Genomic DNA, 27,465 nt, shown 5'->3' on the forward strand with positions numbered 1-27,465 from the left:
GTGATCCTCAACTATAGTCTGTGTATTTTCTGTAGGCGTTTCAAGGTCACATTTTCTACCTCGTTATTGGTTGTCTGGTACCAGTAACGCGGTAGGAAATGTGACGAACCGCCTACAGCAGATACACAGACTATAGCTTGGGTTTCATGATATCATTACCACAGTTAGCAGCCTTATCTTCCTTCACTTTTTGAGTAATATCTATTGCTGATAAGAAACAAATATCCTTCTTATCCCGCCATTTCATTGTCATTACTTTGCCTCTCTGGAATGCAATGATATCCCCCATCTTCAGCTTTGCTGTTTGTAATTCATTTGAAACTTTTTTTCTATCAACGCACGTTGTTCCATATATATCAGTCTTATATTGAATAAGATTATCGGCCAATTCTGGAGATCTATAGAAATTATCTGTAGTTATGCAATAATCGTGGGAAAATAATGGATCAGCTAATGATAATACTATTTTGGATGACTTAGCCATGTTTTTGTATTTGTGGCTCAAAATTGTGCCTTTTCCTGTGTATATAATAAACGTGTATACATATTCAGTCGAAGATTCACAAAGAAGATATAATTTTATTCCAAATCACACACATTACAGTGGCAAATATTGTTTCCATCCTAATCTACTTTTGTATAGCATAAGGCTCTTATCCGCTGAAATGTCTCTTTCGGGCACGTATAAACTTGGAATTTTTTTAGTTATGTTTTCTAACACTGACCAATTTTTTTTAGTTTTAGATTTGGATGAGTACAGGGGTCATATTCTTCATTATTGCAAAAATGTAAATTTTTCTTTATTTGTAAATGCCTTCTTTGTGACATGAGCTTCGGAAAAACGGGAGTAGGCAATATTTCAGCTGAAGATCAGTACATCCTCTCATCTTGTTTCTTTGCTATTCCTTGTAGTATGTTGATTGCCAAAAATATCATGAAATCATTCAAAGTAACTGGTTGCCAAAGATTCGATGTAGAGTTAGATGGCTGTTTATCAGCGTATCTATTTGCTTCAGTAACAATCAAATTCAGCAATGAATTGTCAAAAAAATATCGAAAATACTCCAAAATATCGGTGTAATTTTTCATTGTAAATGTGGTGCCTATATTCCCCAAAAAAAGGAAATCTGTGTGGTGGCGGATTCAACGTGATTGTGCTTAGTTTGCACCAAACTCTTGAAAAAGTAGAATCATCTTCATCTTCAGATGCTTCATTGTCGGACTGAGAGTCATCAGTTTTATCTGTCATCAGTCATCTCGGGTTTTCACGTTAAGTGGTTGAGAAAGCCAATTTTCAGTAATCAAAACTTTGAATAATCTAAGTTTTCGAATGTCATTTATATGTTTTCCTCGATACATTAAAAGCTGGGGTCCTTAAAGTTCAGGAGGAATTTTGTATCGACTTCCTAAAAAGTCCTCCCTGTCTCTTTTTCATGCATTTCCATTTTACTTTCAAATATTTCATCTTCAAAAAGTGTCGAAATATAATCTGAATAATCACCTTTTATTTTTGCATCTAACCGTCCTGGAAATATACTCAAAAGATATTTAAAGCACTCTTCCTCTTTTGATGGAGGCTTGACAAATTGTTTCATTATGTCAAGCTATGAAATGAAGACAAAAAACTTTCCTCGGATCAACCGAACTTTACTATATTTTTGTTTCCAAGTCTTGATGCTTTCCTATGCAGCCACTCTTCTAAGATCCAGTGATAACTCTTATTCCGACTGTCCCATTCACACAAGATACAAGAGTATTTAATGTATCTTGTTTGTTATCCAAGAAGCATGGAAAGCAATTCTAAATTCTTGTTACATTCTTAATTACATCTTAATTAACGCAAATATATTTTTTTTTGCACCAAAGACTGCCCTAAAAATTCTATTTTTCGGAAATGATGCCGACTTACGACATTAAATGCTCACTCCATTCCTTAGTCCTTAGTAGCCCATAATATAATGGACTGGGGCGTACTAAAGTATATATATATATAACAACGAGATTTATTTATACGAAGACACAGACGAAGATTATAAAGACGACAACTATATGCAGATATGCAGCCGAGACGAACATAGGACAGCACACAGCAGCATACTACAGCAGATAGTAGCCCACAAGTAGTAATTGACCACAGCACACAAAGCGGCCAGACAGAATCCAACAGGAGAGGGGTTACTCGAAGCTTCGTTCTACGGTCTCTCCAACGGCTGATTTGTACTCGCTCCACACAACACTGGTAATTCTTCGTTGCTTCGCTATTCTCTGGAAGACTCATTACTATGCTTCAATTCACGACGACGACCCAAAACATACCACAGCTTGAGAGTGCCGGCCTTTTATAGTTCTCTGGAGGCGGGGTAGAATTTCTAGACCAAGCAGGCCGTATCTCGGTTCCAAATGGACGAATCGACAAAATTCTCGAAGTTTCGAGCATTATCCATTTTGTCATCAAAGTCGTCGCCAAGCTGTGGGATTGCTGACTCGGCATCCGACAGCATTCAATACAGATGACTGTAAAACGATTTTTCTTATGATGACACTACTCATGCTAAGAAGCAAAATTGAAGGTTTGTAACAAGATATATATATATATATATATATATATATATATATATATATATATATATATATATATATATATATATATATATATATATATATATATAATATATATATATATATATATATATATATATATGCACCATGTTTCTATAACGGACTAAAAAATATATTATAGTTTATCCTAATCGCAATAATAATTCGTAATCACACATTTTCAGGCAGATCTGTAAAAGATTAGACATTTGTATTCACATTCTCAAATTTTCAGGCCAATCGTTATTTTCTGCTTTTCAGTCGTTTTTGTATGAAATTATAATCAAGTTTAAACTAATTTTCCTGTCAGTTAACAACTTGGAAAGGCACCATCTGGCGGTAATGAAAGTATTTACTCGATTTAAAATTAGTCGAGAGCAAACAGTGAAGAAAGCAAGTTATTATTGTATTGTCATCCAGTTCTGAAATATTTTTACATTTTTCATCAGGAAGTTAGTTTAAAATGAATTCGCTCAGGCAAACATAACAGAGCAGAAAGCGAGTTAATAAAATAATGTCAATAAAATACGCCACTACTTCACACCGATGGATTTGATTGCAGCAATTATAAAGCAATAGATTTGATTTTATTCCATCACACTCACCTGACAAGAACTGCTAATGTCATCTAACAAGAACTAAACTTTATCAGAAAATCATTTAATGGCTTGGCAGGTTTCAAAAAGCCTCTGTTATCCAATCATTTCATTGAAGAAAGAGATTTGATGGGTCCAATGTACGTGTGCAGGCATATATCTCTTTAGATGGCCGTACTGATCTGCACATTCACAAAGATGGTTAGACGTCTGGAAGACTCTATTCTCCGTCAGATAGAGATGATATTCTTCATTCAACTGTTCGTTCTTACGCAAATGCTGCTGTTGACTTCGTCATCTTAAAAGACCACACTAAGCTAGGCTGCTGAATACTATTGTGTGTATGGATTGGCCCGGTTGTTCTCCGAACTTGAACCATATTAAGTATGTTTAGGATGTTCAATATTTCTGCACTTAATTCTTCTCCTGTGTCGCTTCAGGGTCTTCAAATTGCCTTGATATGAAAAAGGGTTTGGTGCAAATTAAGTTTTAAAAAAATATCATCATTTTTAACATGGGTCACCATTGTTGTTAAAACTTTATTTGCACCCTTTAAGTCCAAGTTTTTCCCCTCCGATGGCGCTGTTCGACTCTCGTGGATTTGTTTATATTTAGGCAGTCTGTATAATGTGGTGACTAATTGTGTTTATTTCGTCTTTGTACGCTTTGTTCCTGTGTAAATGTGCTAGCTTCTTCTGAAATGAATTGTGGAAAAATACACTCGTTACCTCCAATTTCTTTCTGACAAGTAAGAGCTTTTTTGAATTATCTATTTGTTAATTGAAATATGAATGTGCATTTGAATTGAAGTCTAATCAATTGCATGCTTTTAGTGGGGTTAGAGATTATCATCACATTCCATATTGAATCTGATTAAACTTTGAACTCAAATAATATGCTTTTTCACTTTCCTACGTATTTTCCAGACAAAATATATTGTTTCCTCTTGTGGCTAATAAGAAAATACTATTTAATTAGCGTCTCTCCTAATTTCAATAATTCTAAAGAATAGTAATTTCATAATCATATTTTTAAAATGTTTTCCTTAATTTTAAGAAACCAGTGTATGTCAACACAACAGTAGGTATTGTTGATCAATATATTCCCCGTTGTATTTAATGCACATATGGTTATGTTAATAGTTATTTATTAGTTACTATCTTATTTTATCTTAATATCCTAGAATACACTACATTGACTAATATCTTGTTTCATATGTCTTCAATATTCTTGTAGCTGGGATTTGGTATAATTTCATTCATCTTTTTACAATTTTTCAATTATTTGTACTTTTTCAGTAACAACAAGCTTTCGATTTTGCCAAAGAATATATTTTCTAAAATGCCTTCGTTGATAGAGGTGTTTCTAGAAAATAATGCCTTTACAACCATTGATGAAGTTAATTATGCTTTGGTCTGGAGTCAGCTTTCTCACATATTTTATTATGGTAAGTGTGAAATAGTCATTTTGCGACATTATTTTTTGAAAAAACTTATAAAAGATTCCTAGAGCTTATAAACTTATCTTGGAATTTGGATTTTGAAGATAAAATAATTCGACTTTTCTAAACATAAAAATATTGATTTAAAAAAATGAACAGAAAAGGAAAAGAACACAAAGCGTGAATTTAGCAAATTTTTTAAAATCTCATCTGAGGAAACTTTCTTTACAAAGTAAAGTACAAAGCCAAATCTAAACATTCGATTTTACTCAATTAATCGTTAAAAAGGAGTACTTTATGAAATGTTTATGATGACTAGTTTTAATTCGTTTGTTGCAAACTATTCAGCAGTGAGCTCACTGCTACAGAAAACAAATTTTAATTTTAAAAGTACACATAATATCAGATATATATCTATAGCAGAATAAATATTTTATAGAAATAATATTAGTATTCATAAACAATGTATACAATTTCCATCAATGGATTCAATATATTTAAAATCGAAACAAAAGCAAATTTTGCGAACTTCGTTGAATCAGGTCTGTTCTGGAACGCAATTGAAACTTTCTCTGCTAGAATAACCACAAGGTTCGTTCTTAATTTCCTCTTTTGGTAGAGAGAGTCTAACAGTTGATATCCCAATAGAGTAGAAATATTCATAGCATCGCTGGAATAAAAAATGCTGCTCTTTTCAGAATGCTTATCACACACTGTTTTTTTTCATTCCACTTTCATATTTAAATGTAAATTAATTCTCTAAAATCAAAAAGGTATTTTCTCACGAAAAGTAAAAGAACACGTGCTGCCTATCTTATTCTCAATAGAACAAAGCACATGTTGATCATGTGTCTTTTAATATTGATAAGTGGTAGTGAGGTCTACACTTACCACTGCTTTTATCTGTGTTGATTGGCTTTCAAGTGTTTTCTAATAAACCTAGAGGTAGGAAATATTATCTCTTTTGGAATTCAGTAATTTTTTTAGCAATATGTCATGCAACTTTTTCTTTGTTAAACATTTGAAGAGAAAGATGCTCTTATTATAGTTTGGCGCATATTATTTTCTTTATTTTTTAAATAACCATATAAATAATAATATATTCAGAGATTCCGTTCATAGTAAATTCAAAACTTCACAAAATTTCATTTCTAAAATATGAATTTTATTAAAAATTACATCTCTTTAAACATATATTTATTCCACTGAGTTAATTATATAAATACTTGGCCGCCATTGTTTTAATTATTTTGGAGTTTTGACAATATTCCAAAGCTAACCATAAGAAATGTGCTTAATTGCATTATACAACCTTTCAACAGCAACAACAAAAATGAACCCTATCTAAATCGAGCATTTAATATCGCATTTTCATAAAACTGGAAATGGCTCTAAGGGACAGGTTGATTTTGTTAGCCAAAATAAAGACACAATGAATTAGTTAGTATCTCGAAATTTTCAAGTTATGTCTACGAATGTATTTTTCAATAAGGAATAATTTTCAACATGTATTTTTATCATGGTTTAGTTTTCAACATTGCTTTCTTACATTTTACTCAACCGGTAGCTTGTCAGTAAATGTGAACCTAAAAAATATCATGCACTTCTGATGAAAATATCGACATTACATGAAAAATGATGCTCCCAATGTTAGATGAGTCATAAAATCTCGGAAGTTATTATATATAGTCGACAACTCGGAAGCTTATATATTTTTATGTTATTTTACTAGCTATAGAAACATAATTCTACAACACAAAATAAAGAAATATATAAATAAAAAATTGGCTTTTTTAATTTTTATTATTGTATTTATTTATTTATTTATTTATTGCAAATATTCAAACACTACGGGGAGAAAAAGATAAATTGTAACATAACAAAATTGTTTGCATGGATGCCAAGTTCAGATACTAAACATCGGAATCCTAAAAATTATGTGCATATCTGTAATAGTTTTTGAAATATTTACAAAAACTACAAAATTCCCAATATCGAGTGGTAACGTTCTGACACGTTGAAAAACCGTATATCTTTACTAATTCTATCTGTCGATCGACTCTTCATGAAACTATTTTGCCGGCCCTTATAAAATCGCAATTAGATATCCTATGATATTAGGGTAAAATTGATTTTTCTTTCTTTTTAAGAAATAATATTGTAATCAATTCATATATAAAAATTTATGCAATATCAAATGGAATTTCAAATTAAAAGAAAAATAACTTTGTTGGTCAATTGAAATTTTTACCAAATCCTTTATACTTTATTATTCATTATACTTTATCAAGATAGAATATTATACTTTATCATCGTTCAAAGTGATTTTGTTATCAAATCAAATTTGTATATGTGGGTGTAGCGATCCTATCTTTTTCCATTATGCTGGGTGCACTAAATGAACGCTATGATCAAATATACAGCTCAATTCCAACGAAATGTCAGGCGAAATAATTTTATCAAAATGAAAATAAATAGAAATTTGTGAAAGATCAATTTAACAATTCAATTGGGAACATTGAAATGGAATCGTAAAATAATTTGTGTAGCGTGTGTTACTTTTGTCTCCTACAAATGGCGCTGCTTTACCTGTAGCCATTTGTTGGATTCCGTAATCAAAAATAGTAAAAAAATATATTGTAATAATATAATTCTATGTAATAAGTATATAATATATAATAAGTATATAATAACCCGCCGGTATTCAAATGCAACGTCGTATCACAATTTCAAAGCAATCGATGTAGGACATCGGAGACCGATTTTGAACAAACGAGCATTTGCATTTTTATTCATATAAATAAGCCTTTATTTTGTTTGAAATAGTGTATTCTAGTAGGTTAATATAAAATGTGAAAAATTTTCTCTAGATTTCTATAATATATACAATATTACAGGTGCCATAATTTTGCCTGGCAATATGTAACAATTAAAATTTTATGATGATCATGAATAAAGGCAATATCCATGAGAATAAATATTTACTATAAAAATTGATACAAAGTATATAATTTTGATAGATGCCTTTGAAAGAATTTCATTAATTCAATTTTTTAAAAATGTGTTTTGTTGCATAATATAAGTAAACCAAATATATATTGTTACAGATAAATACATAAAATTAAAAGGGCAGATAGAGTGGGTTTAGTGAGAAATAGTCCAGCAGTCTCAATAGCAAAGAACGGCGCTATAGAGATGGAAAAGCGACACAAATATGAGATACAAAAATGCATTACAAAATGAATAATAATAAAATAATATTAATACAAACGTAAGTGCACATTATAACAAGACTAAACAAAAATGGAAATAAAGAAAGGTGGATAATAAAGAAAAGGACTTAACGAACTTTTTACGTGGGTGGAAGTCTGCCAGTAGGTCTAAACTGCATCAACTGACGCGACTTTCTCCGCGCGTTTGCGAGGATTGCCAATTGAGAGTGTTGAACTATAAAGGGCGATGAAGATAACGATTTCAGAATAAGTTGTTTGTGAAAGATGTTAAAAAGATGTCTAAAAAATAGTTTTTAACGAAAGGTATCTGGAATAAAACATAATAATTATTTAAATATTTAGGATTTTTAAATTATGGACAAAACATACATTTTTGAGGTTGAATTCAAACCTTGCTGTCGTTGGTGATTCTACCGCTTTGAAATGCAATCCTTTAGTTGCATCTTAAAGCCATTAATTAAAGGTTAAAGGATTAAGGTAGAGCTGCTATTAGTGGAGAGGTTATCTATTCAACGTTTGATTTGATTTGTAACTGAGTTTTTTTCGTTGCATATTTTATTAATTCTTATAAGTTGATTTAAAATGGTGCTTTTGAAGATTTTGTAGACAATATAAGAGTTCCAAAAAACATATCCATTGACGCTAAATTTGAAATAGTCATAAATATCAATTTTTATACTGTTTTGTCTTTCTATAATCAGGTCTTAAAACAATGTAAGGCATTGGTGATGACTAGTTTTGATAAGTTTTTAATCATCTGAATATATATCTTGTTTACGAGTACTGAAATTTTGAAGGTTTAATACAATTAAATCTTCAATGGATCTGAAGACTGGGTTGATTTTTAAGACATGAGTTTTGTCAAATAAGTAAGGAAATAGATTGGCCTGTCAACAGGAAAATGAGTTCTTTGCGGGATACCTTTTATTAGCCACGTAAAATTTCGTAAAGTCCTTTTCTTTATTATCTACCTTTCTTTACTTTCATTTTTGTCTAACCTTGTTATAATGTGCACTTATGTTTGCATTTATATTATTTTATTATTATTAATTTTGTATGGAATTTTTTTATCTCAGATTTATGTTGCTTTTCCCTCTCTATAGCTTTGGTCTGTTGTAGCTTCGTAGTGAAGTCATTAGTATCTCATTTAATTGTCCAATACTATCTGCAGAAAATTCTATATCTCCTATCGTGATCAGCGTTGATTTCATCCCCTGATGTGCAAATTAATGCATTGTTTTGCTAATTTCACGCTAGGTTTCCAATTCTTAATATTTATTTAAAGTATATATATATATATAGAAAGTGAGAGAGAGAATTATTTACATTCTTTTGGTAAACTTAGTAAAGAATTATCATGCATGAAAGGGATGAGTATAAGGGTGGCCCTTAATTGTAATATCGGAAATAAAAATTTCGCTGCTTCCACACAGAATATTGTTTTAATCACTTCGAAAATAGGTTGTATAAAATTTCACTTGCATCGGACGACTACTAGGATAGCCTCACTCTGCTTAAAGTTGAAAAATTCTTGAAATAACATTAGGAATATAAAATTATGATTTTTTAAATAACTTAACAATTTCCATAAGGGAAGAGGATTTAGAAGTAGTGGAGTATTTTTTTAGACTTTTAGTAATGATCTGTAAAATAAATTTTTTCTCATTCTTATCTATTGTGTGAATGTTATTACTTTTCTAAATTACTTTGGCATCTCTTACTGCAGCAACCAGTGTTTCAATTCCACTGTTGTAATCAGGATACTCCTTCCATTTTGAAAAGTCTTAATTCAATAAATAGGTGCTGATAGAAAATCTCTCAAACGGAGATACAAAAAAATAAAATGTAAATTTGTTGTTTATAAATGAAGAAAATTCCTTTTGGTGTAGAATGTACCTCTTCAGTTCATTATTTTCTTCTTCCTATTTTTTACTTTTGTCTACTCTCATAACTTGGGTCATATTTGCCTTAACCGTGGTCATCAAAGGATAGAGCCATACTTTCGAGAGCTAAGAATCAGAAATTGTACTTAGGTAATTTTTTAACAGCAACCTTATGATTCCTGGATCAATAACCGGATAGCTTATCAGTTTCTGCATTGATTAGGTGTTAGATTTATATTTTGATTAGATCTTTTAATTGCACCTGATAGTACAAACCAGCGTCGAACGTACATTCGAAAAAGAAAATGCAACCTTTAAATTCATTTTCTTATCACATATCTGTAACTGAACTTGAAACAGTTTAATCCTAGTACATATATTATCTTTGACATCTACCTAGCATGTCTTACAATTCCTGGTATACGAAATGATATCCTTTTCTTCGAAATGCTGGCAAGAACCATCGCAGTTACTTCCAAAATTTCCAGGTTATCATCTCGAAACTGTTTCCACGTAACTAGATGTTGTTCAAGAAATCCAAGGATAGTTGAATGGACAACATCACACTTCATGCTAACTTTATATAAATGTTTTCTTGTAGACTTTTGTCCAGATTTCTCTAAATCTTTTGAAAAGCCTCATTTCTGTACCAAAAATTGCATTCCTCATTGAGTTCAGCCCTTCAAAACTAACTCAGAAATGTGATAGGAATTACAGCAGAAATTTGACTAAAAATTTTCTCTAAATTTGCACTAGCACTCTTTATACGACTTATGTTGCTCCCTGTTGTTATCACTACAAAGTGTCTGAAATTTGTTGGTTATATCCCATTTCTTTACTGCTTGGTAAATAATCAGGTCTTGCTGTTCTTCTCTTGAGACTTCGGGGTCTTCCAACAAGTACTCTTTGCCTTGAAAAGTTGTTATTATTGCCAGTCTATCAATACTATAAACACCTGCGAGTGTTGAGAGTGTATCAGTATTGTATTTGCGATGTAATACTTTCCATCGTAAATCAATACTAATTCTTGGTGGTCATTTATGTTATATTTATGTTGATTTTCTATGTATCTCCCTTCTCTAAATTTGTTTTCAAATGCGATCTTCTTAGGTTCTTAGTATCGTGCCCATTCAAACGGCAGGGAATCCTAGAGGTTCCAAGTTAGAGGATATTCTGTGGCGAAAAGAGACGTATTTTACCCAAACTTTTCTGCAGGAGGCATTAAAAGTAAACTCTATTTCAATCATAGGTTTTACACCTATCAAAAACTACCGAGGGAACGGGAATTAAAAAACTGCATTTTACTTCAAATTTTTGTTGCTACTGTGGTACTTGCCAATATTTATTTTTCGATGATAGAAGAATTTTCACTGTTGTCAGCAACATAACTACTTAGGCTGCTTGATGTTGAATAATTGTTGATGCATCAAATTATTAGACGGTGATTAAAATTAACAAAGGAATATCGTAAAGTTAGTTGTGGAAATATCACCATTATCAGGAAATCTCATCCAACTGCGAACAGCTCCTTGGCGATGAGGCTACGTTGCCCAAAACGGGGCCAAAGGAAAAGGTATGGAAGAATACAGGAAAGAAAATTTTCAGAAGAATAAAATTCGTAATATGAATGCAAGTCACTAACAAAAAAAATCTGCCAAAAAAATAAAATTACTGAATTAAAATCTGAAAAATGACTTTCTGAGCGAAAATTCCAAAATTTCATCGTCGATGAAATTTTGGCAGACTTTCAGTTTTCCAACTAAGCAAAAAATTTGCTCATACCAGTTTTATATTGATTGAAACAAGATGGGGATGGATGGGGAATTTAGAAAGTTAAAAATAGAGAACTCTTTTAAAGAATAAGTTGAAAATAAGGTCCAATTTAATGTGTACTTTTATCTGAAAAGAGAGAAAGAAAAAAAATCGTGTTTTTTTTTAATTCAAATTTATTTTCTATGAAAATTTATCAAAAACATGCTTTAGTGTCTTTTTTTTTTATCTGTTTCATGTTAGAAAGTTACTAAGCATGAATTATAAGGAGATCATCGAGTTTCATAACCTTCTTCTTAAACATCCTAGTACTCTGAATTAAAATATGTGAAAAGTCTTTAGTCTTTTTTTATCTCATTGCTTTTTTATTGAGATTTTGCAAAATTTTTTCAATAAGTATAATGCACTTGTATGAGCTAAAATTTTAGAAACAAATAATTTCCTATTAGATATGTAAAACATCTGCAAGAGCTGTTTGTTTAATATTCCACAATAAAATTTAGAGTAAACTTAAAACCATTCACCAGCTAGAGTATAAAAGACAGACTATATGAGTCTGATACATGTTAAAAAATATTTGTTGTCTATTATTCATCACAAAATAACATTTTTTCATACTGTTGCAATTTATTCTAAATAATTTCAGGTAATCCTCTAAAATGTGACCAAAACATGAAATGGATCTTCAAATATCGATTACCTGAATCTCTTCAAGGGCAATGTGCTTCACCACCTACTCTGCAATATCGTTCTCTGAACAATCTCACACTACAGGATTTGGAATAATGAAAATCTAAAGAAACATTGGAGCTTTGTAAAATCATGGCTTTTTAAAAAAGCAATCAAACCGATGTTTAAGAGTAGCTTTAATGTATCTCTTTTGTCCTGCTTTGGTTTCATCTTGATTTTATTGTTTAATGATTAAATGAAGAGCAAGAATTGCTTATATTGTTTTTTTATACAGATGGATAAATTGTTTGAGGGGAAGCTAAACGCTTTGTAAAAATATGAATTATTACTACAATTTTGAAATTTACAACTTTTATTTTAATATAGTAAAACTGTTTTATCCAGGGTTAATGCAATTTCTATTTTATTGGTTTTTGATGTTTAGAACGAGGATTTTGCAAATGACTTTCTTGCTTTCAATACAAATAAATAAATTTTCCATGTATAAACTTTTAGATTATTTAAATATGATACAGAAATATATAATGAACAGACTTTTAAGCATGGGAATAAAACAATTTTCCTGTGATTATATTATATATATTTAGGCGTTAAATTACAGAATACATTTAAAAATATATTTAGTTAAAGGCAGATTTTGAAGTTTAATGGCATTTATTAAATGGGTTTCTTCAAGAAATATCAGCCAAAGAGGTTTTCGAAGAAGAAATAAGCGAATTTCTCCTTCATCATTCCCATCTGCTGGAAGTCCGAATACCCACTGAGGAAAGATTTACCCCAGTTTTTAACCCTTTACAGCGCTCTACCCTTTAAATTTTTAACTGAGACAAAAAAAAATTGTAGAGAACATATTTCTGCCCATAGGAGTACACAGGTTAAAATTCGTGCAGATTCTATTTATCGTTTTGATTGTGAGGGTGTTCCATCATCTAGAACACTACGCCGCTAGAGCTCTGAAAAATGCGACTAAGCGAGCATTGCAGTGAAGCGCGAAAATGAGCGAAATCTCTAGAATTTGAATTAAAAGAAACACTATGTTATTCCTTTGTAGCAGATTTAGCACTGTCGGAGGTGCTCCACAAGGAGGCATGCTGAGATTTGCTATTGGAGGGCGATTTTCGAAGCATTTTTGATGTTTTAGAAAAAATTAGTTGCCTATGTTTTTAAATAGAAAATCAGCTTATATATATATATATATAATTAAAAATATTTACACTATTACATAAAACGAATGTTAGCGAAACTCAAAATAAAAAACAAGAAGCTCCGTGCAGTACCATAGTCTGTGTATTTTCTGTAGGCGGTTCAAGGTCACATTTTCTACCGCGTTACTGCTACCAGACAACCAATAATGAGGTAGAAAATGCGACATTGAACCGCCTACAGAAAATACACAGACTATAAGTATAGATGCCTAAGACTACTAATAAAAAAAAAAAAAAAAAAAAAAAAAAAAACCACAAAACTTCCCGCCATAGTGAGGATTGGCCATTTCCAAGGGGAAAAACAGGAAATTAAGACATAGGTGTTCGGGATTGTGAAAATTGCGCTCGGTCGCATTTACCCTAACTCATTAAATAGTATCATTTGCACTTACATTGTAAGTTTACTGGGATTTAATCGCCTTTGGCAGGAAAACTTGGCGTGCATGTAGAGGGGCTATAGAGAATGCACATTTCTCGTAAGAGGATGATTGCTGAGAGAGGTTCTTTTTCTTGAAATATTCCCTTTTTTTTCTCACAGTAAAACTGATAATTTCTCTTTAAGAAGATAGGAACCGTTTTGAAAGTTTATTTTAGATTAGTTGCTCCGTATGCTTGTAATATGAATAACAGTATTGAAGGGTGTGTTTTTTTAAACATCGAAAGGAACGCTATCAGCTGTGTATAAAGAAAATGAATATCGGCAATATTACACTAACCTTGAAAATGTAGTAATATGGCGCTACATTAACGAAAAGGCCAAAAAGTGTAAAGTGCTGCTGAAAACAAAAGACAACTGTGTTCTCTCTGACATGCCTCATTCTTGTAAGTCGGATGAAGCACAAATCGACGTCAAGATACATTTAGTAAAATATTAAAAGGAGATTTCAAGATTATCAAGCAATATCCAATTATCACTAATATTCGAAAATTTTAACAATGAAAATAAAATAATTAGTACATTTATAACCTTTCCTTTCGAACTATTTGATTTGTTTGGGTATTATGCCATGCAAACCTATAATTTAAACTAAATATTGAAAAAATTCATTTAATTACTACCCCTCATTGCACTAAAGTCAAGAAGAATTTGAAATAATGTTTGAAAAATTGGCACTAAAAACTATAGATATATAAAATTTTAGACAAACAAACTTTTATAATAATTGTTGTAGATATAAAAGTATAAAAAGTTTTAAGTTTTCAATACATCGTTTTAATAGGAGTAAAATTGTCTTAACATTTATTTAATATCAGATTCGTAATGGAAAAGAAATTGAAGTAAAAAAAAAATGTGCTTCGATCATGGGATTCTGCCATTTATCTACCAGTTACATTATTGAATGCTACATTTTTTGTTACTTAAAAAATACTGACAAAATAGGGTCATATACAAAGTTTTAAAAAATACTGATAGTCAGAGCTTCAATTATGAGTCAAGTCAACTTGATATTTAAATAAATAGCATTAAGAAGCAAAATAAACTTTCTCTTTCTTTCAAAGAACAATTATTTATGTTATGAAGAATTATATATATATATATATATATATATATGCAGATTTCAAGAGTTTTTGAATCTTTTTTTATGCAATGCATTAGTTAGGCACAAAAAAAAACCTTTGTTTATTTCAACACACATTTATATCAAATATTCTTATAAAAAATATTTTAAATCATGTGAATTCCATATGCATAATCAACACTGCTTTTATGCAGAGAAATGTCTTACGATGTCTGATAGAGAATGCATATTTTACAAAGTTAAAGAAAATAGATGCCTAAAGAGGACATTTTCTCATACGAAATTTGAAAATTATATAGCATAGGTTATTTAATACATAGGTAATTGAATTTTTAATCTATGACAAGACTTAAGCTTTGGCTTTAAATTCAGGATTCAGTGAGCATATAAATTAACAAAAAAACTAATGTAATTGATCAGTAAATAGAATGATTAGCGCATTCCACACAGTTATCATTCTATAGATTTTGCTTCCTTCCAAATTATATTTGTTTCATTAAAAAGAAAATTAGCTTGTTCTTGCTTACTTTAAAAAGACTATTTTTAAAATAGCAGAAATAAGGAAAGTCTGTCACATTTGAATCATATAAATAGTTTTTAATGAAAACTGACAGAAAATTTCAATAAAGCAAAAGCACTAATTTTTTTTTTGTAGTTTATTTGCCTTTAAAAATAAAATAAGCTTTCTGAGAAATACACTTTAAAGAAGAATAAACCATAGCTTATTAAAATTGTTTCACGGGTTCAATTAAAGAAAATGGTTCCTCAAATTACATCACTAATTTCTTTAAGCTCAATAATGCAAAATAGGTTTTGATTTTTAAGTTCATATCAGCACATAATATCTGAACTCAAGTTTGACATTTTATGAACTGTAGCATTTCATTTTTTATTCGTTTGCTACTCAAGATATAATAGCACACATCCTTAGTTTTTCTATTGTTTGGTGTTTTTTTATATTAATTATTATTTTTTTGCTTTAGTTTTTTCCAATTTTAATTAATAATAATGATTATAACTGCTTTCTGAGAGCTACGATAGATGTCTTTATCTGAACATCAAATTCAGAAAATAATTTTAATTCCAATTTAAGCCCTTTTTGGAGGAACTCCCCCCCCCAAAAAAAATGAATAACCTAACCTTATCTTCAGAGTATTTGAATAAAATTATACTGTAATGAATATTAAACTGTGTTAAATGGATATAACATATTTTGTTACTTAATTTCAAGTGGTTTAAATTCTATCTTTCCTTCCATATAACATACTTATTAGCTTTATTACATTTTTCTTAAAAAATAGTCTGGATTGCATTAATTAAAGTGCTTAAAATTTTGTTCCAAATCAACACCTTCGACACCTAAACAGAATTGCAATATCTTAATAATACATACTTGGACATATGTGATCGAGTTCATGGGACATAAGGACTGGATTTTTGAGTTAATCAGCAAAGATTTATCAAATATCTACTGATAAAGTTAATTCATTCCTTAGTTCATATATATTGCCAATAAAAATTAACTGAATCTATCGGCACCATACAGTATACTTTTGTAGAAAATGGGACCAACTGAAGAACTTCTAAACACAGAAGCATGTAACATATGAACAGAAAACTGAGATTGGTGATGAATTTCTTGCACGAAGAATTGTTTTCTTTTTTCCAAACGTGACAATTTTGAAAATTAACGTTTTTATCTAGGTGAAAGCAACATTCGTCTCTCCAAACAACATTTTTCAGAAAAGAAAATTTGATTTTGCCTAAGGAAGGGCTTATTTGTTTTATTTCAGACGCCGATCTTGTATTTTATGTGAATGTCACTTATTAAAGTTGAAATATTCTCTACACAGTCAATTTTGGAATGTTGAGCTCTGGATTGACTGTTTCTAATCTAGCAAAAGGGTAACTTAAAAAATAGAGCAACATGTAATTTTTTTCATCATATATATGACACTTCATTATCGCCATCTCTCTGCGGCTGAAATAAGAATCCTGAAATAAGAATTAATATATATATATATATATATATATATATATATTCTTGCTGAGTATTTTGAAAATAAAGAAACGTTATGGAAGTGAACAACGTTATCAATTTTTTTTTTGAAGCGACAATGATTGAATGATGTACTAATTGCATTCTGAAATAAATGTTTTCTTCCACATTTGTGGCCAGTCCTTCGAAATTTAAAACTAAGCATATCCCTGCAAATTTTCTAGGTAGAAATGTGAAATTTTGTACGTATAGATGAAAATAAAAGAAAAATTATACTAATTTACACTTGAAATTCTAATGGACGTATAAAAATTTAATTTTTGAAATTTTCGTACAATTGCCTAACTTATTTAGTGAAATTTTGTAATTGGAAGTATGTCTAGATGCAATATTTAAAAAAACAAAAACGTGTTCCTAAGTGCAACCACCTAATGCTTTTTTGAAAGAAAAAAAAATGATTTCAGAAACCAGGCTTACATAGCTATGAAATTAGTCTTATCTTATGCCCTTATAAATATTTACTATTATAATTTCAATTTTTATTACGATAAAGGTCTAATGTAAAAACAAAAACGTGTTCCTAAGTGCAACCACCTAATGCTTTTTTGAAAGAAAAAAAAATGATTTCAGAAACCAGGCTTACATAGCTATGAAATTAGTCTTATCTTATGCCCTTATAAATATTTACTATTATAATTTCAATTTTTATTACGATAAAGGTCCAATGTATATAAATCTATACTTTTGGCAAGATATTCAGAGGAAAAAAAGAACGAAAAAAATATTAATTAATATATTTTATTTCTAGCCTTCTTTCGTGCTTAGATTTAGAACAAATTGAAAATTAGTATAAAATCATTGGCAGCACTTTTAAGCAGATAGACAGAAATTTGTCACTACATTGCGAAAAAAACTTTAGCTCACGATACTACGATACTTCTGTTTAGGTGTATACGAGTATTAAGCGTTTTAATGTAGTACGTATAGATGTTGCATCTGCATGTCGATTGCTGATACATTGGACTATGTATATTTAAATTTGACAGTAAATAAACTAGAAAATGAGGTAATATATTTCAAATTTGAAGGAATTTCAGTAATTATCAACATTTTCTCAGTGAAAATGTTTTCTTCCTGAGAATTAACAACCAGTTATTTTTTAAATAATTAATATGATTCCTATCTTATTTATTTTAGCCAAAGCGCTTATTATTTTGCAAAAAAAAAAAAAAAATTACAACTTATTTGAACAATTTTAACGTAAAAAATACATTAGTTAATTTCATTTATCATTTAGTGTAATATATATATATACATACATGTAACCAATCTAAAGTAAGAAATAGTGTGAAATCGAAACTAAAATGAAAACGAAACAAAACCGTTTCGAAATCACAACTGAAATTTTATTACCTATTCAAACTAAAACCAAAAAAGAACTTCATAGTATTTAGAGAGCGCAACTGCAGCTACTTCTAAAACACAGATGAATTGATAAAAAAAGTATTAAAAACAAGTTAATAGGAAAATCAAAAAAACCAAATAAAAATTAAACCAAAAAAAATATAAAAAAGAATCCAGCCGGAAGACTTTTTCAAGGGTCACCCTCAGGCAGGGATTCAAAGAAAGGGATTTTTTCTGTGAAGGAAATGCAGACTATTAGTCTAATAATGATTCCTCGTGAGCCGAAAATCCCCTGAAATTAGGCCCAAGAGATATACCATTTTAACAGAAAGGAAAATACAAAACAACACATTAGAAGAAAATAAACACTACTAAGTAAAAATACAATAACAAAAATAACAAAAAAATAAAAAATACCATAAAAAAGCACTAAAGGGAAAACGAAAAGGCAAGCACATACCATCTGCAGTCAAGGAAATTTTAAGGTATCGATTGTGATTCCCGCTTTTTAAAAAATACTAACGGTAAAAAAGCTAACGTTAAATTAGGTAAAAAAATTGTAAGTTCCCAGCGCCATCTATTGAGTGATCTAATATGCGAGGAAAGTTATATTTTTATTTAAGCCAAAGGATTAATTCCAAACCATACTATACGGGTAAACATTTCTTTAAATACTTAAAAATTATCCTGGACAAAATAAAAAAATGAAGACAACTTTATTATTTCTAGTAACAAAGAAGTACTGGATTTTCTTAAAAATAACAACATTAATAAACTTAATACTTTTGATTTCGAAAATTTATACACTAATCTACCTCATGAAAAATTAATAAAAGTCTGCATATTTATATATGACGAATATTTAAATGAAAATATCATTACTAAAAATAACTGGCTTGAGTTATGTAATTTTAATATTACTGAAAATTACGTTTTTAATGGCAATTATTTTTATAAACAAGTCAAGGGCATTCCAATGGGAACAGCTTTCTCAAGTGCTTTAGCTAATATTTTTCTACATTACTATGAGAAAAAAAATAATTAAATATAATTTAATAAATGAGTGGAGATATATTGATGATCTACTTTTGATTAACTTCGATAATACTAATGTTGTTACTAATTGCTATCCAAAAGATTTAATTCTAACAGAAACAAATAAAAATCAACTTGAGGCTAACTTTCTGGATTTAAAAATCGAAATTGCTAATGATAAAACAATAGTTGGTATATATGATAAAAGGGATGAATTCAACTTTAAAATAACTAAACTATGTAATTACCATTAGAATCTAAACTCTAAAATTTTCAAAAATTTAATTTTCTCACAAGTTAACAGGATCAAAAGGGTTTGCAATAATAAAAATTCCTATATGGAAGCATCAAACAACCTCATTAAAAATTTAATTAAAAATGAATTTCCTAAAAATTACTGCAATGTCAATTTTTTAATTAAACAAGGTATGGTTTGGGATTAATCCTTTGGCCTAAATAAAAATAGAACTAAATTTTCGAAATCAAAAGTATTAAGTTTATTAATGTTGTTATCTTTAAGAAAATCCAGTACTTCTTTGTTACTAGAAATAATAAAGTTGTCTTCATTTTTTATTTTGTCCAGGATAATTTTTAAGTATTTAAAGAAATGTTTACCCGTATAGTATGGTTTGGGATTAATCCTTTGGCTTAGATAAAAATATAACTTTCCTCGCATATTAGATCACTCAATAGATGGCGCTGGGAGCCTACAATTTTTTACCTAATTCACCGTTAGCTTTTTTACCGTTAGTATTTTTTAAAAAGCGGGAATCACAATTGATAGCTTAAAATTTCCTTGACTGCAGATGGTATGTGCTTGCCTTTTCGTTTTTCCTTTAGTGCTTTTTTATGGTATTTTTTGTTTTTTGTTATTTTTGTTATTGTATTTTTACTTAGTAGTGGTTATTTTCTTCTAATTTGTTGTTTTGTATTTTCCTTTCTGTTAAAATGGTATATCTCTTGTGCCTAATTTCAGGGGATTTTCGGGTCACGAGGAATCATTATTAGATTAATAGTCTGCATTTCCTTCACAGAAAAAATCCCTTTCTTTGAATCCCTGCCTGAGGGTGACCCTTGAAAAAGTCTTCAGGCCGGATTCTTTTTTATATATATTTTTTTTTGTTTAATTTTTATTTGGTTTTTTTGATTTTCCTATTAACTTGTTTTTAATACTTTTGCATATACATACATGCATACATACATATTGAAAGAACTAAACATTATTGATATTCATTTAAATTTGAATTTAAAGTATTTTCTAGCACTTTCTATGTATTTTTTCCATTTTTTTAAATTAAGTTAAACCGTAACAGATATAAAGATTAAATCCTCATAAAACTGAAAATTATACTTCACTTTATTAGATTACATTTGTATTATGCATATCAAAATTATAATTTTTATAAATGTCTTCTGTGTGTGAAAATTATAAACGTGTCTCTTTATAATAAATTTTTAAAGCAAATTTCCCACATTTTATTTATTTTCAACACTTGTCTGAAAGGCGGTAAGTATCATCAGTATTTTTCTCACAGAAGCTTCGTTTTGTTATCAGGGACATGGAGTAAATTCTCACTCTGACAGTGATTGATTACCATAAGACGTACATTGTAAAATCGCCAAAGCGTACATGCAAGGATAAAAGTTATAATGTAGTAACCTTTTTATAGCTTGAAAGAAAATGACACTATTTAATGAGTTAGCGCAAATGCGACTGAGCACAAGTGACACACAACCAGGTGTTCTCTTTCTAGTATAGCGTCCCACCGAGTAACACTATCGACACAGTACTCCAGCTGATAGAACAATTATTTTTATCCACTGATTATACGTATGCTTTCTGTATAAAAAAATGTAAAAATATGTAATAAATAATTTAATATACAGCCAACAAAATAACACTAAAATTATTTTTCTGTTATTTTTTACTAAAAAAAAATTAACAAAATTCCTTGAAAAAAATTGGATTTTACATAACGTGCTATAGCTAAAAATTATGGATAAGCTCGATTTAAATTGTCATTTATTATTAAAAAAGAAGATTAAAAGTGAATCTTAAACATATTTTTCCCATTTATATAGGAATTTAACGATTTTTAAAGCGAGCGAAGTTAGGTGCTTCATGTAGAAACACCGTACCGCAAAGGGTGACCTTTCCTCCCTCATAACTTTCCTTCAACACAAGCAAATTGTGCCTAATCTGCTCCCCTGTCGGCAACCACTTGCCCCCCACCCCACCCCGTCTGCAGGAGATTAAAAGTTTCATAAGCAAATATCTTCACCTGTTCAGGATTGTTGTGGAGATCTGCACATTTGAATATGATAATTTAAAAGCCACTTTAAAATTAATATATTGCAAACAGTCAAAATATTCAAATAATGATTAAAGCGGTTTGACTATATTTGTCAAAATAATTGAAAGGATGGCAGGTCAATAAGATACGCATTTTTTAGGCAATTTTTGATCGACCGACTAAGAAATGAATGTGATGGATGTAGAAACTGTTAATTCCCCAGAATTTCAGACATCAGATTCAAATGTTGTTCATTCACCTTATAATTTTCACTGGTTTTGGTAATATAAACGACTAGGTGATAAGTTAATAAGATATTGACAAGAAGGCAGAGCATTTTGCGGGAAAATTTTGGTCGCCGACTATGAACTCAAGGCGATGGATGTCGAAGATGTCAAGTCCGCAGATTTTCAGACATTTGATTGAAATTTCCTTCATTAAACTCATAATTTGCACTTGTTTTGGCAATATACCCGAAAGATAAATGAGATAGTGTTATATGCCAACAAGTTTTGGACAGCCGACTAAGAACTCAATGCGATGGATGTGGAAGACGTTAACTTCGCACATTTTTAGACATTTGATTTAAATTTTGATCATTCAGCTTAAAATTGGCATTGTAATTAGCAGAAAAGTCAATAAGTAAATTGTAAAATTGTAAATTAAGTTTATTTAACAGTAAAATTTTGTTTTCTGCTATCTAATTTTTCAAGCTGCAATTATTGAACTAAAGAAATATTACTGACTGCAATTGACGACAAAAAAATAAATTTATATGTTAGGGTGGCTTTTCAGCTACACTAAAGAGCTTATCAAAGTACGTACTAAATTTGTTAATTAAATTACAACTTAATTTCTTCAGATTCTGCATTCAGTATTATATGTAATTGGCAAACGTATTTTTTATTTTATTTTTTTATTTTTCTTTCAATTACACTTCGTGGCAAAACTATATAATTTCAGGTACTTCTAAATTTTAATAGACTTCGTATTAAGACATCTTGATAAAACGATGAATAAAATAGATATTCATAGAATACTTATATACGCCGCGTCCTGGCGTAGGGATAATGGTCCTCCCCGTGATATGGGCGCCCAGGGTTCAAGTCCCGATTCGAGCCTACGTTTTCTTCTTCTGTGTTCTATCTGTGATCTATGAATGCACCCCCCCCCCCTGTAAAAAGGGGTTGTGTACGCAAATGCGACGTATGAAGTAGCGAAGTCGTACTCTTGGGTCTGGTTGGCGCTACTGAAAAAACAAGAGACGCTCGTCTTAAATCGCTGACAGATGACTGTCAGCGGGCTTGTAAAATGCCATAAGTCACAACAGCAACAAGGTGTTTATATAAAACACATTAACCTCTTGACATACGAATACTTAATTTCCTAATTAGGTAGCTCATTTTGGACAATTATTATTATTTTAATCCCTAGAATAATATAAGGGCAGTAATAATAAGGCAAAATATATTGAGCTATTGATGCGTTTTCAAGCGATTTTTGCATTTTAAATTATTTAATACTTTGGTTGAGTGAGACTGGTTGATGTGACTGAGGTTGAGTGAGACTCGTCATACGAAGGAGCTAAGAAAAACTAATGCATGCAACTAATGGGGTAAAACTCACTTTTGGGGAGGAATAAGCTTGCAATAGCTTCGTGGGAAAAAAAAGTATTAACCGTAAGAACATACGCCTAAAAATAAAGATAGGGGAGCTCATATTCACGATATGTTTTTTTTTTTTTTTTACTTTTCTTTCTTATAAAATGTATGGGTTTTTAAGTCTAAATATATGAAAAATAAATACATGGGGAATCTAATGCTTAAGTAGTTCATTTTTCGCAAATACATTTTTCATATCTTACATAAAATTGTAAGTTAGCACATATATTTACAAATTATTTCCCAACTTATTAAGAAACAACAATACCATAATATCTTTTCCTCATTCTGAATTCTTCATGTCCGAACTATTGTAAATTTGTATTGTACACAGCGTGCTTATTCACCTCTAATTCGATATAGATCTGAATTCTTGCTCATTGTTGCGATCATCTCTTAAAAATTATTTTAGGTAGGGGACTGCGTTAAAACAATTTTTGTGAAAACGTCAGTTTTTGTTATTTATTTTTCTGGATTTCTAAAAAAAATCTTTTATAAAACTTTTGGAATTTAGTGTCTACATTAATTTAATATAACTTCCATATAAGAGCATGCATTCGTTCATTCAGCCTGACATATCATTCTAACGCAATCTGCATTTCTATCAATTTACTACAATATGGAACGAAATATAACTATACTTTTTCTAAAATTAGATCTCAGTGTAAAGAAATCTCAAGAGTGTTACAAAATATAGACTCAAATATTGACAATCTTTTGATGATCAGTAAAAGAAACTGAGAACATTTTTGTATGAATATCATTGTAAGTTTTTAAGAGTGAAGAAAGGATCAGCATCTGAATATAAAAGTAGCTAAATAATACTTGATTTTCTTTTTAATTAAATTTAAAAATTAATTATTATGAGTTATTTTGAAGTAAAATGAGAAAATTGCGCTTGCCCCCCTGTCGGATTTATCTTGCACCCCCCCCATCAGTAAACCTCTGTCGCCTCTACTGACTAAGAACCCAGAAGAATTAGGATGGCACATTTGGAACATTACGATTTTTTCAAAATAAACTATGGATTTCACTATTTAAAATTAAGATAAAACTTTATGTTAAAATATAGATTGTAATACGCTTCTAACTCAAAAATATTTTTATTTCCCATTCTTTCTAAAATAAAAGAGGAATGAAAAAGGAGATATTTACTTCTGTCTCCTAAAACATGCTTACTTATCAGCCAATATTTGCTTTTATTAATAAAATGAAAATTGCTTGCGATAGACCAGCGATTCTCAACCTGTGGGGTGCCCCCCCCCCTAGAGGAGCGCGAGAATATCCAAGAGAAAATATTATTTTAAAAAATTGATTAACTGACTGAAAAGAAACCACACATACACATAGAAAACAAAATACATTTCGACATATTTAATAACTTATTAAAGTAAAACAACTTACTTAATCAAAACATACTAAATTAAAACAAATTTAATAATTATTAGTGACTTCCTGGAATCTGTCTTACAGAGCAAAGTTTTTCGAAGGAAGGTTAAATATTAGAAATAGCCACACTCAGTTCTGCCGAGATCTATATTTTGTCTTCAAAGAAGCCACAGCTGAAAATCCAGTTTCACAAAGGTAGGATGTTGAAAATGGTAATAGAATGCGAAGTCCTTGTTTTTAGTGCAGAAAAATCATCTCCTACTTCTGCCCAAAATTCAAATAGTGATTTTTTACTAAATTGTCTTTTAGTTTCGCCACTTATCGTGAAGTCGATGAATTTTTCTTCTTCATCAATTGAGAGTCTTTCAGGAGTCTTAAGAAATGGATCCCTAACTCACTCGTAACTTGCTATCAGTTTGTCGTCAGAAAGAAAATACTTTTTAAAATTCTTTCCCAGAATGGCTAAATGATTTTCAGTGGTTACAAAAACCACTTTTGTTCTTCTTCAGCCTTATAAGTTTTAGCACAATCATCCACATTTACAAACATTGTTAGATTTCTTTGCTTTAAATTTCTGCTCCACAATTCCATTTTTCTACAAAAAGTATTAACCTTATCGCTCGTATCCAACATATGCGTATTTGCTTCTTGGAGTGGGAAATTCAAATTATTTAATTTCTCGAATGTGTCGACCAAGTAGCTCAATTTCATCACAAATAAATCATCGCGAAAATTCTCGGCTTCCGGTCTGTTTTCTTCTTCTTGGAAAATGGCGATTTCTTCTTTTAATATACACGTTTATACACGTTAAAAAAATTTACCACGTGATACCCATCTTGCTTTGCAATAAAATAGTAAAACTGAATATACTGAACCCGTGTCTTTACAAAGTGCGGAAAAGATTCTCGATTTTAAAGGGGTCTCATTTTTATATAATTTACTACGGTTACAACTGTAGTTAACACAATATTCAGACCAGGATACATTTCTTTAGAAGCCAAAGCTTCTCTGTGGGTCATGCAATGTGTCCAGACGTACTAAGGCGATTTTTGTTTTAGAAGTCCTTGTATACCTTGGAATCTTCCGGACATTGAGTGATCACCATCGGTGCATATTCCGACGCAATTTTCCCATTCTATGTTTGTCTCGTTCATAAAATCATTTAAAATAGCAAATAATGCGAGGGCCGTTGTTTTGCGTTCTATTGGTTTGCAGAAAAGTAGTTTTTCTACTACTGACATATTATCACAAAATCGAACATAGTAATAAAGATGCTCATTTAATTGCCTATCTGTTGCTTCATGAAGCTGTATTGAAAACAATTTATCACGCAACTTCGAGAAAAGCTGACACTGTACATCTTCAGCTATATCACCAATTCGACTAGCAACAGTATCATTTCAAACAGGTACGGACTGCAATTGTTTTGAAAAACAAACATAGTTTCTACAATCTCAATTGTTGCTGGCAAAATAAGCTCTTCAACAATGGTGTGAGGCTTTTTACATCTTGCTATTTTATATGAAACTTTGTAAGATGCATTTAAAACTTTTTTATTCACAAAGTTTCTTTAAAAAATGATTTTTGCTTTTTATATGATTTTAATTTAAATTAAAGGAATTATCTGGGTTTGTTGACATACTCACTATGAAGCGTTTCCAAATGTCATTTAAGTTTATGAGGTTTCATGTTGCCTGCGACCAACATTTTTGAGCAAATGATACACATTTGGCCTTTCTTTTCCATTTTCTTCAGTACTGCTAAACCCAAAATTTAAGTATTCTTGAGATTATTTTCTTTATTTTATTTTCGGAACCACGCTCTTCTGTGTATTTGTTGATGCTTGACTGTCGTCTAATGCTCGCTTACTTCCGCTTAAAAATTTATTCATGAATCTGCATAAATCTGCTGCCGTGAATATTTAATATGGTGAATTGCAATTAACACGAAAACATATATAACATACACATTCGCGATATATTCGATAGCGATAGAAGGATCGACTCGAATGAGACTGACTGGAATAGAAACTTGCGTTATCGAACATTTTCCTTCTTCCTATGAGAAAACATCTGCGCATGCTCGAGACGACATCGGTCGTGTGGATTCTCTTCCACAAACATTGCTTATTTTTTTCTCCTTTGTTTAGTCATATTCCTGTTTTATTTCTTTTAGTATTCGAAAAAATGTATTCCCAGTTTCAAAATTTAGCTCACCCCATCTAGGTCAACTTTCAATAACGGAATTTTTCTAATTTCATATTCTTTTAACATTATCTCCCTGTTTGGCTTTCATTTCAAACATAATATTTAAATTTTCCCGCTTTCATTCTCTTCAACTGCTCACTGCCCGCTTGGCAAAATGCCAGATGTGATTTCTCTCCAATGTTGGCTCGCTTTTACCCTTTTTTTTTTTTTTTTTTTTTTCGGCAGTTAGTTTAAAATAATTTAAAAATATAATACAAAATACTCAATATACATTATTGTTGTATACATTTTATTGTAAGCGGGGGGGGGGGGCGGGATGAAAATTATGATTGAAAACTGGGCCGCGAATTCTGAAAGGTTGAGAAACGCTGCGATAGACTATATTTCAGTATAGATAAACTAGTGATGGCGCAAACTATTTGAGAAAATTGAGAAAATTATCATGGATCCAGTATCCCTAGTTTCTTCTGAATAAGAATTATTGTGCCTCTGACTTAATCAAAGGTATAACAACATATCATAGTGATCAAAGGTCAAGAT

General features: G+C 30.4%; 1 protein-coding gene across 1 annotated transcript in view; it reads left to right on the top strand.

Annotated features, from left to right (window-relative positions):
- The window catches only part of LOC129960010 (uncharacterized), a 42,347-nt gene extending 29,887 nt beyond the window's left edge, over positions 1-12,460 (top strand). Inside the window, exons 3-4 of the mRNA XM_056073008.1 lie at positions 4,493-4,641; positions 12,168-12,460. Of these exons, the coding sequence (XP_055928983.1) occupies positions 4,493-4,641; positions 12,168-12,307 (289 nt within the window). The 3' untranslated portion in view covers positions 12,308-12,460. The remainder of the gene's footprint in view (positions 1-4,492; positions 4,642-12,167) is intronic.
- The last annotated feature ends 15,005 nt before the right edge of the window (positions 12,461-27,465 follow it).

The sequence above is a fragment of the Argiope bruennichi genome, chromosome X2 (assembly GCF_947563725.1).
Source record: "Argiope bruennichi chromosome X2, qqArgBrue1.1, whole genome shotgun sequence".
NCBI classification, from domain to species: domain Eukaryota; kingdom Metazoa; phylum Arthropoda; class Arachnida; order Araneae; family Araneidae; genus Argiope; species Argiope bruennichi.